Source organism: Crinia signifera, chromosome 6 (assembly GCF_055691185.1).
Source record: "Crinia signifera chromosome 6, ASM5569118v1, whole genome shotgun sequence".
NCBI lineage: Eukaryota > Metazoa > Chordata > Amphibia > Anura > Myobatrachidae > Crinia > Crinia signifera.
In genome coordinates this window covers 171,885,038-171,899,296 of record NC_139222.1, presented here as the reverse complement: position 1 = coordinate 171,899,296, position 14,259 = coordinate 171,885,038, and the positions used below count along the sequence as shown (strand labels likewise).

The following is a 14,259-nucleotide window of genomic DNA, read 5'->3' as shown; positions in this document are numbered from 1 at the left end:
TGTTATCTGGTTATCCAAAACACTGGGAACACTGTGGATACAAGTATGTATGCATGTAATGTATGTATCGATGACTATGAGTATGTTACAGTGTGGACTGTAGGGGGGAGAATGATCCTTCCACGTTTGAGAAGGTCCACATTAGGCACTGCGGCTGAAGTGCCAACACAAATCAATCACTATAGTAAGTACCGTGATGAGTACGGGGCGTTGATGTGTCATAGGGGGCATAGCCACACCCGCAGAGGCCATGCTCAGCACTTGTTAAAAAAAAAAAAAAACACAGAAAAAATAACCCTGAACCCCTGCCCTGGGAATGGGATCTGTTCTGTGCAGCTGCCTCGCAGTCCGGCCCGTCCTCCCACAGCCCCTGTACACTGACATCTTCCAGTGACGCCCGCGGACAGCCCCGGGAGCATGTCAGTGATGTGCAGCGCGCCGCTCCGGCTGCTCTGCCCTGGTGTCTCCCGCAGTCCACGGTGCCCCAGTCAGCAGCATAGTGGACGGTGAGGCGCTGCACGGCTTACATGAGGCAAAGCGCCGGGTGTAGTGGAGATCGTGTACTGCACAACGTCTGCAGCAGAAGTAGTGAGCAGGTATGAGGGAGCGCTGTCAGTGCTGGGCTGGTCGCGGTGCAGGGTCATTACAGTGCAGGGTTAGCTCAGTGTGCCCCGCCGCTCTGCTCCCGGGGACAGGCACCGCCGCCCAGCTCCCGGGAATAGGAAGCCTCTGCCCGCCGGGTGACATGTGCAGGTTATACAGCTGAGCACAGAGCACGCCGCTGACTGCAAGAGCCCGAGGATTCTGTTACCCAGAGCCGTGTACTACTGCCAGAGACCTGGCTGCTACTCATTGCCATAGACCACCTGGAGCCCATTGGGTGCTATACTGTACGTTACTATCATATAGTACTGTACTGCGTTTGATACACGTTACCACAATATACTAGCTGTGTCCTGTACTGTGTGCTTGGCACTGACATCATATATCACCCGAAGCCCTGCACTTCCTCCTGTGACTCTCTGGGCATCGTGTATACAGCTGCAGCATCTGGTGAGTGTCACTCAAGCTCAGGACTCAGCACCTACTAGGTGCCACCTATCAGCACTAGCACTGCACTTCATGGCCATTTAGCTACTCCACACATCAGACACAGCACCCAGCAAATCTGTGACAGCCTGAATAACAGGACACTATAATTGCCACATATACAACAAAGTCATGGTGAAGAACAGGACATATCTGCATATATACCAATAACAGCCAGAAACAGCACCCACTGTCTCTCAATAGTCAGGAGTCCGACACAACATTTAGGACACAGCACTCACGCTCATCATCAATCAGGAAGCCACATCCACACTCACCCTACAACAGCCAGTGCTACCCATCATCAGCTGGAACACTTCATTAAGAAACATCACCCACACTCTCACAACATCAGCCAAGGCACAGCTCCCCAGAAACAGCAACCACTGCTACACCACAACATTCACAGCACAACAGCCACTCAAGCTCACCAGAATTCAGGACAAAGCAGAATTCAGGACAAAGCAATCGGGAAGAAGCACCCACTCTCACTTAGGACACTGCACTTATTCTCATTCAGTACAAAAGATAAGGCTATCACTCATCACCTAACCTTCTATCATCTTCTATGAACATCAAGCACTGATAAGAAGTTATTTCTCAGCATACCCCACCCATTATATATCCTGCATAAACACCAATAAGTGTTACCTGTGCTGTAGATACAGTGTCACCCATTCAATACAGCCCATGATACAGGAGCTGTGTGTTACCAAATAGCACCTATTGGCAGAGTCACCCAGCTCCATTCTGGCTCAGTATCTGCAGCTGTCACTTTCTTTTCTGCTCAAGGCTAGAATGTTGCTCCTGCGTAGGGACCGATTGCTCTTGGTCCTGACTCTATCTGCTCTCCTGGGTGCTGATATTTACTTCCATCTGTGGCCAGAGATTCAAATCAGACTCAGCAGGTACTGTGACTGCAAGAACCACTCATCTACAGTGGAACGCACAACAGCATATGTTCAGTGGTCCACTACCAACAACACTGGTTCTAAACTCCAGCACCTATTTTCGCATCCTCTGTACCAGGAGCAGAGTGTAAAATCCATTGCACAGGATTTACTGCTGAACCCCCAAGAAACCATCCGCAACTATAAGAAGAGAGTCGCCAGTCTCAACAGGTAAGAAGTTATTGTTTCACTGAAATGTAAGCTGATGCTGTGAACTCATTACCAGATGCCATGGGAAACGGCAGTGCTATCATTTAAACATGCCTGGGGTAAACCTCTGTTAAAGCTCACACATACAGATCTGAGTATCCAGACTGATCAGTTTAATGTAATTGCCTGCACATCATTTAGTGTGAGTATGGTATAAATCTCCGACAGTTGGGATTCTGATGGTCATTTTTATGACATCAGAATCCCAACTGTCAGGAGTTTGACAGGGGGGGGTGAGCGCATTCAAGGCCCTTGCTGATCATTGCACCGAATATAAAACCATTTGTTTGAGAATCCATTGGTACCACTATGCATGCTTTAAACTTTAATAGCAAATACAATTTTGGCTTGACATGTCTGGTTAATTGTTTGTAACCCCTCATGCGTATCTAACTTTTGGCATATGGGTCCTGTGAAAAAAATTCTGATACTCTATAGTGCCGTGATTCAAAAAAGTTTAGGAACCACTGGTATAGAGACTTGTGGCCCCTTATGCCTTGTACAAAATGCTCCGTTCTCAGGTTCTCTGCTTATTTTCCTGTTGCTAAAGCCCATGCTGGATAGATCAATCCAACCTATTTAACTGTAGTACAGCGGAGCATGTTATAACTTGTGGAAGAGGTTACATAGTATGATTTCTAAAGCCCCGTACACACAGGTGGATATATCGCTGAGCGTTATATCGCTCAGTGTCCCGTTTGTATCAGCGACCAGAGATGGTCGCTGATGCAAAAGAAACTGCCGGGCGAACCCGGCAGTGGAAATCAGCTGGTCGCAGGAGCATGTTCCTGCGACCAGCTATCACTACGGGGGAGAAAACAAGAGCACGCACCCGGCGATATATCGCCGGTGCACACTCCCATCGCGGGCAATATGGTCGCTCAGCAACCATATTGCCCGCGATATTAGACAAAATCTCCCCCGTGTGTACACAGCCTAAGACAGAGTCCTATATTAGCATCTGCCAAGGTTCTGTCTATTGCTACATCATATGCACATCGTCCCGACATCATTTATATTATCTTGTTCCAACAATGGCATCTGCCAGGGCATTTCCAGTCCAGGCCCCTAGTCAGTGCACATACTGCTGCTCTCATCGCAATCATACTATATGTGGTTTGTTTCAAATTAGTCACTAATTAATAAGCTAGTGCTCAAGAAGAGACCTGGAAAACATGTACTTTTTTTCCTAACAACCCCTCCTCATTACCAGTGACATGTGTTTATTTAAGATGTTTCCTCTCTTTTTTTGAACTTTTCCAATAGTATTTTAATTATTTACAGTATTTCAATTTCCAGATGTATGTTAGTTGTCATTACAGAAGACACATATGAAGCATGCTGCAATAAGCTTTGCACACATGCTGTACGGCTGTATAACAGTTGAAGAATTCAGCACCATGGCCCTTATTCTGCTTCACTCGCAAAGGTAAATTCCTTCTCAAATGGAAACCATGTGCACTGCGGGGGGGGGGGGGGGCAGATGTAACATGTGCAGAGAATATTAGATATGGGTGGGATTTTACTTCAAAGTGAGATCTTTATTGCAGTGTAAATATAAAGCCACCAGTATTTTCCCTATAAGTTAAATCCCCCCCCCCCCTGCAGTGCACATGGTTTTGTCCATTTGAGTAGGAATTTGCCTTTGCAAGTGAACCAGAGTAACGGCCCATAGGTATGAATGTAAGGTCATTCAGAACCAGAGTCCAGATTTTAAAGGTCTGATCTAACTCTGTAATGTGCCAGAACACCAGATTGTCTTTCTATGTGAGATAGAGAAGGACTTACTTATGTCCAGACAATGCAGGGTTACATGTTCTCTCCTGTCAAAGTCCTTGAAGGATATATTATGTGTTTGTCTAAGGATGTTCTGTCTATTTATTCATTTAAGTAAATTACTTTTCATTACCTAGGCTGCAGAGTGTGCTGACTCCGAAGACAATTCTAGATGATGTCTGTGGCTGGAGGCACATGGCGGATAGTGTAAATGGCAGTTTTGTAACTAGTACAGTTTGCCATATACATTAAAATCCTTTCTTAAGATGATAAAAAAAATCAAATAACTTGAGCAAGTGAAGATACGTATATTCATTACACTCAAGTGTAAATGGTTTAATTAACGGATAATGCAATATCTAGACCAGGGTACTGCAAAATACCTCAGTGAGCCATAAGTAATTGGGATCTGGTCAATGCTGACTGAGGGATCCTGCAGCGGCATTGGGTCATCCTCTTGCCAGGAACGGTACTCAGAAGTCTCAGCAATGTCTTTACGTCTGGGTTTATGACATGTGAGAAGTAAGGTACATTTGCTGCATATGTTCTAGTGGCCACTATTGGATCCATTTCTGGGCCAGTTTGTGAAAAGGCATCTATAGATGGAGTTGATAAATGGGCCCCTTTAACTCGGGCACAAGCTTCATAAAGTTATACGTTGAGGAACTTGATGCGTATTAGCAGATCGCAGCCCATAGAACTATATGGGACTTGCTGTGCTGGATGTTCACATGAATACTTTCAATATCTACTATGGACCATTTTAATGCATATGTAGGACCATACTGGTATGTATTGTGGTAAACTTCAAAAAACATTTTTGTTGGTTTTTACATTGATACTGAACATCACACCCTCTGTGTACCTCTCTTTACATGTCTGGTTCACTCCCCATGTGTTTACTTGAAAAGCTGAAGTAATTATACCCCGGTGTTCAAACTGTGTGCTCGCAAGATAAGGTGCCACTTTGGTCTTGTTATCCTGCCTACACTATCCTATCCACCTACTGTATGTCAACTACCTTTTGTCTGCTCTCTTAGGCAAAGTGAAAAGGGGCCCAGTTATTATTTAATATTTAGGGTTTTTTCCACAAAAACACCTGTTTTCAGGGACCAACCACAAATATTTAGTACAGTATCACACAATGTATTCTTGAGGAACTGCAGCAGGCAGAGCAAGCAACAGGGGGGGTCAAAGGGAACACCTGTCCCGGGCCCCAAGCTTGTAAGGGGCCCCAAAGTTCTGAGGGGCTGTAAGCATGTCAGCGGCAGTGCAGTGCCTAGAAATGGTTTTAAAGGCACCCGCCTAGATTCCTGTAAGGGTACTTACCTGGACACCCCTCTAGTATTAGTGAATATTAATTATGCATACCTCCCAACAGTCCCGATTTCAGCGGGACAGTCCCGATTATCAGGGCCTGTCCCGCTGTCCCACCCGCGGGCGGCAGTGTCCCGCGGTGAGGGGGGGCTGTTGGGAGTCCCCCCTATCGGCTGCTAAGCAGCGGGGACTGAACGCTATGCGCATGCGCACAGCGTCTATTCCCGCAGGCTGGGGGCATGGCTGGAGGCTCACAGAGCCTCTGGGTCATGCCCCCATAGCGGCAAAATGGGGGCGTGGCCTCGCGGGAGAGCCGCGAGTATAGGCCACGCCCCTGAAATTAGGTCACACCCCCCCTGAAATTTCCACCGCGCATCCGGCGCGCAGCAGCTGCATCCCGCTTCGAGCTCGGCAGAAGTTGGGAGGTATGCTTATGTGTCTTTTGTAATAATAAAAAAAACACATTCAATATGCAGTATACAAAAAATGTTCTGCTCAAGGAGGCGTGGTTAGGGGGGCCCCAGAGATATCAGTGTACCGGGCCCCAAGATTTCTGTTGCCGGCTCTGGCATCAGGTAACTCCTGGAGTTTGCATTGCTGCCATATTTAGCAAGCAAAACATTCCCAAGCTTGGCCCCAGCAGCTAATACTATCTGAAGATGTTGATAACCTGGTGTAGCCTATGTGCTAATCTTTGTATAATTACCCATCAGTTCCCAGAACTTTCTCCGGCAATAGCTGTTGTGCATTTATGGTCAGTAGAAACCCTGCATGTGCAGGTTTCCCGCCAACTACACTGAACACATCGCAGTTTGGCTCCTTTCAGAGCCCCTGTCCCTGCTGGGCCGCATAGAGTCCACAGATAGTGTCTCTGGTCCTGTCTGTTGCAGCCTTGCTCCTGGGCACAGGCTTGCTTTATGAAGCTGTGCTCCCTGTTTTGTTCACATGCCTCCCATGCAATCTTAACTTTACTGTTTATTCCTTGTGTATGCTGTTTTAGTTATTTTGCTTTACTATGTAAGTTTTTGTTCATTGTGTCATTTATAATTAGTCTTCTCTATATGGTGCTGCGGTCCATTTGGTTAGCCTAGCCTAACCCTAAACCTTCCACTATTGCCTAGCCATAGCATCCCCTCATGTAGCCTAACCCTAAACCTTCCACTATTGCCTAGCCATAGCATCCCCTCATGTAGCCTAACCCTAAACCTTCCACTAGTGCCTAGCCATAGCATCCCCTCATGTAGCCTAACCCTAAACCTTCCACTACTGCCTAGCCATAGCATCCCCTCATGTAGCCTAACCCTAAACCTTCCACTATTGCCTAGCCATAGCATCCCCTCATGTAGCCTAACCCTAAACCTTCCACTATTGCCTAGCCATAGCATCCCCTCATGTAGCCTAACCCTAAACCTTCCACTAGTGCCTAGCCATAGCATCCCCTCATGTAGCCTAACCCTAAACCTTCCACTACTGCCTAGCCATAGCATCCCCTCATGTAGCCTAACCCTAAACCTTCCACTATTGCCTAGCCATAGCATCCCCTCATGTAGCCTAACCCTAAACCTTCCATTACTGCCTAGCCATAGCATCCCCTCATGTAGCCTAACCCTAAACCTTCCACTACTGCCTAGCCATAGCATCCCCTCATGTAGCCTAAACCTTCCACTAGTGCCTAGCCATAGCATCCCCCATGTAGCCTAACCCTAAACCTTCCACTAGTGCCTAGCCATAGCATCCCCCCATGTAGCTTAACCCTAAACCTTCCACTAGTGCCTAGCCATAGCATCCCCTCATGAAGCCTAAACCTTCCACTACTGCCTAGCCATAGCATCCCCCATGTAGCCTAACCCTAAACCTTCCACTACTGCCTAGCCATAGCATCCCCTCATGTAGCCTAACCCTAAACCTTCCACTACTGCCTAGCCATAGCATCCCCCCATGTAGCCTAACCCTAAACCTTCCACTACTGACTAGCCATAGCATCCCCTCATGTAGCCTAAACCTTCCACTAGTGCCTAGCCATAGCATCCCCCCATGTAGCCTAACCCTAAACCTTCCACTACTGCCTAGCCAAAGCATACCCTCATGTAGCCTAACCCTAAACCTTCCACTAGTGCCTATCCATAGCATCCCCCCATGTAGCCTAACCCTAAACCTTCCACTAGTGCCTAGCCATAGCATCCCCTCATGTAGCCTAAACATTCCACTACTGCCTAGCCATAGCATCCCCTCATGTAGCCTAACCCTAAACCTTCCACTAGTGCCTAGCCATAGCATCCCCTCATGTAGCCTAACCCTAAACCTTCCACTACTGCCTAGCCATAGCATCCCCTCATGTAGCCTAACCCTAAACCTTCCACTACTGCCTAGCCATAGCATCCCCTCATGTAGCCTAAACCTTCCACTACTGCCTAGCCATAGCATCCCCTCATGTAGCCTAACCCTAAACCTTCCACTAGTGCCTAGCCATAGCATCCCCTCATGTAGCCTAACCCTAAATCTTCCACTACTGCCTAGCCATAGCATCTCCTCATGTAGCCTATCCCTAAACCTTCCACTACTGCCTAGCCATAGCATCCCCTCATGTAGCCTAAACCTTCCACTACTGCCTAGCCATAGCATCCCCTCATATAGCCTAACCCTAAACTTCCACTACTGCCTAGCCATAGCATCCCCTCATGTAGCCTAACCCTAAACCTTCCACTACTGCCTAGCCATAGCATCCCCTCATGTAGCCTAACCCTAAACCTTCCACTACTGCCTAGCCATAGCACCCCCCCATGTAGCCTAACCCTAAACCTCCCACTTCTGCCTAGCCATAGCATCCCCCCTTGTAGCCTAACCCTAAATCTTCCACTACTGCCTAGCCATAGCATCCCCTCATGTAGCCTAACCCTAAACCTTCCACTACTGCCTAGCCATAGCATCCCCTCATGTAGCCTAAACCTTCCACTACTGCCTAGCCATAGCATCCCCTCATGTAGCCTAACCCTAAACCTTCCACTAGTGCCTAGCCATAGCATCCCGTCATGTAGCCTAACCCTAAACCTTCCACTACTGCCTAGCCATAGCATCCCGTCATGTAGCCTAACCCTAAACCTTCCACTACTGCCTAGCCATAGCATCCCTTCATGTAGCCTAACCCTGAACCTTCCACTACTGCCTAGCGATAGCATCCCCCATGTAGCCTAACCCTAAACCTTCCACTACTGCCTAGCCATAGCATCCCCTCATGTAGCCTAACCCTAAACCTTCCACTACTGCCTAGCCATAGCATCCCCTCATGTAGCCTAACCCTAAACCTTCCACTACTGCCTAGCCATAGCATCCCCTCATGTAGCCTAAACCTTCCACTACTGCCTAGCCATAGCATCCCCTCATGTAGCCTAACCATAAACCTTCCACTAGTGCCTAACCATAGCATCTCCTCATGTAGCCTAACCCTAAACCTTCCACTACTGCCTAGCCATAGCATCCCCTCATGTAGCCTAACCCTAAACCTTCCACTACTGCCTAGCCATAGCATCCCCTCATGTAGCCTAAACCTTCCACTACTGCCTAGCCATAGCATCCCGTCATGTAGCCTAAACCTTCCACTACTGCCTAGCCATAGCATCCCCTCATGTAGCCTAACCCTAAACCTTCCACTACTGCCTAGCCATAGCATCCCCTCATGTAGCCTAACCCTAAACCTTCCACTACTGCCTAGCCATAGCATCCCCTCATGTAGCCTAACCCTAAACCTTCCACTAGTGCCTAGCCATAGCATCCCCTCATGTAGCCTAACCCTAAACCTTCCACTAGTGCCTAGCCATAGCATCCCCTCATGTAGCCTAACCCTAAACCTTCCACTAGTGCCTAACTCTAATTTCCTCACCTGGGAATATTTGTTTTTTTGTGCTTTTCTAAATTCAAAATAACTTGAGGAGGATTGAGTAAGTCAAAAAGCATTTGCTGGGTCTGGTTACATTACATGGGTCTTTTTAAAATAGTTCAATATTCTGATTAGGAAACATGACACTCTGAAGAGAGATATCCAGTTTCGCCTTCTTGACATGGTCAGTGTTCCATGCAGCACTTTCTCTCTTAATCATGGTCTATACTGACCATTCCAGGGGCAGAAAACACCTCCTTTAGTGTATGCATGTCCTGTGTGTGTGTGTGTGTGCCTCCCATCTGAAGTAATTGCCAGAGCTTGTAGCCAGGGACTCCAACATGCTAACTGGAGATGGAGGTTTTTATCAGTGGTGCTGTAACCTTGCAGCCTCTAGATAAGATCCACCACTTGTTTTATCACATAGCATAGAAGGGAATGAGCAATGTTGCATGCAGAATTGTTACAGAGGAACAATGATTTACATGCATATCTAAAATGTGTCTGACCCCCGTCTTCTCTGCGCACAGCGGCCTCCACTGCTTCCTAAAGACAGACTGTGTCTCTGAGGGTTGCCACCCAGACTTAGCTCTATAGCTGAGAGAGGAGCAGTGAGGGGAGAGCCCCAGGACTAGGTCGCAGACACCATCTGGCGGCATGCCACCCCCTTTACCACCATCAGTGCCTCTAATTGCCTTTGCCCCTGGATCCTTTGGAACTGCACTGGAGGAGAGAAGTTGGATGGCCAAAATACTTCCTCTGTTTATAACTTTTTCTATCACTGTCTGTATCCTGTGTGCTGAATATGTTGGTTACTATTTTGTATCTTTTTTCCCTCATGTACCCTACCATTTGGTATACCAGCATAAATCCACCCCAATGCCTTAGGTCCTTATGTGACTTCTCTCCTGTAATTTTTGCCTGTCACCTGGTGCATTTGTGGATTGGATGAAACATACTGTACTAAGGGCCAGATGTATCAAACTTCACAAAGTGATAAAGTGGAGTGATAAAAAAAAACAACCAATCAGCTCCTAACTGTCACGTTACATGCTAGGTTTGAAAAATGACAGGTAGGAGCTGATTGGCTGGTTGTTTATCACTCTCCAGTTTATTACTTTTGGAAGCTTGATACATCTGGCCCTTGGGCTTGACAGATATATTGGGGCCCCACTCCTAGCATTATGAGGCTACTACCACCCAATCTGTGTAATTTATTCTAGGTGTAACCTATTCCACCCAGGGTAATCCTACGTAGTGCATCCAAGATGGCTGCCTCATCTGGTACCCTTTATGGTTGGAACAATGGAAGTTATTATACAAAATGTCCATGCCAAACTCTGCAATTATACTTATTGTGGTCTCTAGGTTTTATTGTTTCTAATTATTTTAGTGTAGTTTTGGACTTGCTGTAATTCTAAATCCTCTGAATAATATATCATTGTCTGTAAAATGACTTTAAATCCTGTAGTAGAAAAGCACTATATACATTAAATTATTATTATTATTATTATTATTATTATTATTATTATTATTATTATTATTATTATTATTATTATTATAATTAAATGCATGTGTGACCCAGGCTAAATGCCTGATATTTACCTAACACAATTATGTATTAGGTAGGGGACCATAAATGTCATGTTTCTGAGTGAGCCAGGGTCCATTGTTGAGGAATTTTACAAATGGTTTACGTCACATAAGGATAGAGAATACTGGTTATAAGTATTACAGATGGAATATCAAATGTTGGTTTTAGATCATTGTCATTGCTTGATACCTGAGCAAATTGTAAGTTTATTCCAACCACTGCCTGGAGGGCTTTCTGGTAAAATGCTGAAAAGCTGGAACTCAACACCATAATCCTTAAAAAACAGAACATAATTGTATGCTCTGCAAGCAAGGGATGTCAGGATATAACAATAAGTAAGAACATGACAATTGTTATTTATCTTTTTAAGCTTTATGTTTTGCATGAAAAATTAAAAAATTATTGAATAAAAAAAAAAAAGAACATGACAATTGTTAGCACAGTTTCCCATTATATCACTGGGCATGACAAAATATGATAAAAATAACTTTATCTTGACTAACACAAACCGTTTCCTAGAGCTGTATGTCATTTAACTATACTTTCAGGCAGACACAATCTAGTGAGAGAGGCTTTGAGTGACAGGTTAATGAAAAAAGTCATCTTAACTGGTGATAAAGTATAACAAGCTAGTATTCTATAGAACTCTGTGACACCTTATCACCAGTTGTGAAATATTATTCTGAAATAGTTTTATATATAAACTAAAAACTCATATATGCGTCCTCGTGAAACAAAACTGCACAAATCGTGCAACATAAGCTGGGTACACATTAGGCGATATATCAGCTGTTCATGCAATTAGACGATGTATTGTGAGCCCATCGTCTGCAGTACACCACCAACATGTCTGAACAAAAAGTTGCACCATAGGTCCTTTCACACACTTTTGTACAATATGCATCTTATTTGCATTACTAATATACAATATAAGTAAGTACAATGGAGAACACTGGCCACTGGCATAAGTTCGTCCCATTTGTCCGGAGGCAAGATAAATATTGGTGCCCCCACCCTTATATAGATAAATATATAAATGCATGTATTTAAATATGTGTGTGCTTGTGTGTGTGTGTGTGTGTGCTTGTGTGTGTGTGTGTGTGTTTATACAGTATGTATATATATATATATATATATATATATATATATATTGTGGATTTGCCTGGCACTCTTCTGCTGGATCATCTGGGTCCGGTGCTATCAATCCCTTTGCAGGGAGAATTATGCTGTAGATGTCTAGAGGTACTCGTGACACTTATCATTCAGAGAAAATAAATGAAATAAAGCATAGCTCACACAAGGGGCTGCTGCATAGGGGATACAGCAGCCCCTTGCATGAGCTATGCTTTATTTCATTTCTTTTCTCTAAATGATAAGTGTCACGAGTACCTCTAGACATCTACAGCATATATATATGTGTGTGTGTGTGTGCTGTAGGTATATATAATGGGGCTGAGCAGAGCCAGGATGGAAAATCCTTCAATGGTAAGTATCCATGGAAAGATTTTTCAGAGGTGCAGGTGCTTGCGAGCGAATGTGTTAGCGCACCCAGCAAGGCGATCACAACCATTGGCTTTCCATTAGAAAGCCACAGCAACATCTTGTAGCGTTCCTACAATACGATTCATATGCTACATGACTACAAAGAATGCTGCAAAGACGCAACAACACATCTGTATATATGGAGAAGTATATTGTCATGGTATAAGGTAGGAGTGTTACACTACTGCCACAGCAGGACCTATTGTAATCCCATGTCAGTACTGTCTGTTCTTTGCACACTATTTTCCAGTTCATAGTTTTTTTTTGTTTGTTTTTTTAATATATATTTATTTTGTTTTTCAAATAAGGAAATACATAACTTTGGTGGAATTACATATCAGATGGGTTCTCAGAAGCCCTCTAGATAATGTACACAGATGATGTACTTGTATAGTAGGTATGACAATAACATAGAGGGCAGTATTCCAAATCGTAACAACTAGCGAAGTCAGCATAATTGAAGTTGGCACAATTGGTATTATAATGGTATCTAGGTGAGCGGTTAATAAATACAGAAGCCCTTCATCTAATCTGAATCTGTAATACTTTACATAACAAAACACAAAATGTAGTCAATGTGGGGGGGGGGGGGGGGGGGGGGAGGTACAGTAGCTCCTTAGATGGGAAATCTTTAATATATACTCAGGAAGTCAGGAAGATGCATGAAGTAGGAAGTTGTACAATAGGAGTGAAGAATAGTCCTTCACAGGATGGTGAAAAGAAAGTCAGGTGGAGTAACCATCATCACAATCCTAGGTCATCTCTGTACTTAACACTTATGTTGAATTGCTTTGAAGTGGCCCCAACGTTTATTAAAACCATTACTATGTTGAGAGTTCAATGATACATCATATTTATCAAAATGCATACATATTAATAACTTCAATAACAAATTAGAGTGTGGGGGTATTGCTAGGGATTCAAAGTTTTCTTTCTTCGCCACCGAGACTAGAATGGTGACGATAGGAATCAAGTGGTGATACTCTGAGAGTTGCCAGCCATCATTTTTCACAAACAACAAAGGATTAGGATGTAATGTAATCAGAAAGGCAAAAGTGTTGTTGATAAAATTAATGAGCTTATACCAATATGTCTTAATGGGTCACAGGACCACATAATATGAAGGAGAGTTACTGAAGAGAAACCGTTTTTTGGACATTTAGCCGTTTCCTCGGGTACATAATGATGTCTCTGAGATACATAAGCCAGGTAGATCATTTTGATGTGTTTCCTGCAGTGATGATGAACGAAGAACGCGAAGTGTCCTGTCATGATATTGAAATAGTGTGTCTGAGTGAAGTAACAGAGTGAAGTCTTTAGCCCATCTTGACGTTGTTAGGGTACATCATTTCCAGTTCCCAGTTACATACCTCCAAAGAATCCTGATTTTATTAGGAACTCTATGGGGTTTTGGAACTCTGCCTTGTGATCAGTCAGAGCTTTTACCCTGATTTGCAGGAGATTGGATTATATTTTATGGTATTTTATTACAAAAAATGTCGACAGGAGGGAGAGGTTGGAATCACTCTAATTATGCTGATGTTGGGAGGTATGCAGTCACTCTCCTCAGGTGCCGGATGACTGCCTTACTGGGGGTGATACCAATGGTCAGTATCCCAACGTCAGAATCCCAACTGCTGGTGCTCCAACAGGGGGGATCCCAACTGACAGGGATTATTCTCCCTTGTGGGGGTCCCTGACCCCCATAGAGGGTGTATAGAACCTGTGCCGAGTGAAGCGAGCCACTGAGTCTGCAGTGCAGCAGTACAGCAAGCCGGCAAGGGGCTTCTATACGCTCACCCCCTGTCGGATCACCGTCAGTCAGGAATCCGATGTCAGGGTACTGACCATCGGGATCCCCACTGTCGGACTGCCATACCACACCAACTTTCCTCATTATTAAAAAC

General features: G+C 44.8%; 1 protein-coding gene across 2 annotated transcripts in view; it reads left to right on the top strand.

Annotated features, from left to right (window-relative positions):
• The first annotated feature begins 314 nt into the window (after positions 1-314).
• Positions 315-14,259, top strand: part of FAM20A (FAM20A golgi associated secretory pathway pseudokinase) — a 54,217-nt gene continuing 40,272 nt past the window's right edge. The window contains exons 1-2 of one of the 2 annotated variants that reach the window (XM_083148138.1): positions 315-1,053; positions 1,882-2,210. In XM_083148138.1, the coding sequence (XP_083004264.1) occupies positions 1,888-2,210 (323 nt within the window). In that variant the 5' untranslated portion in view covers positions 315-1,053; positions 1,882-1,887. Of the gene's footprint in view, positions 2,211-14,259 lie in introns of both variants that reach the window. The other variant, XM_083148137.1, reaches the window with a different exon arrangement.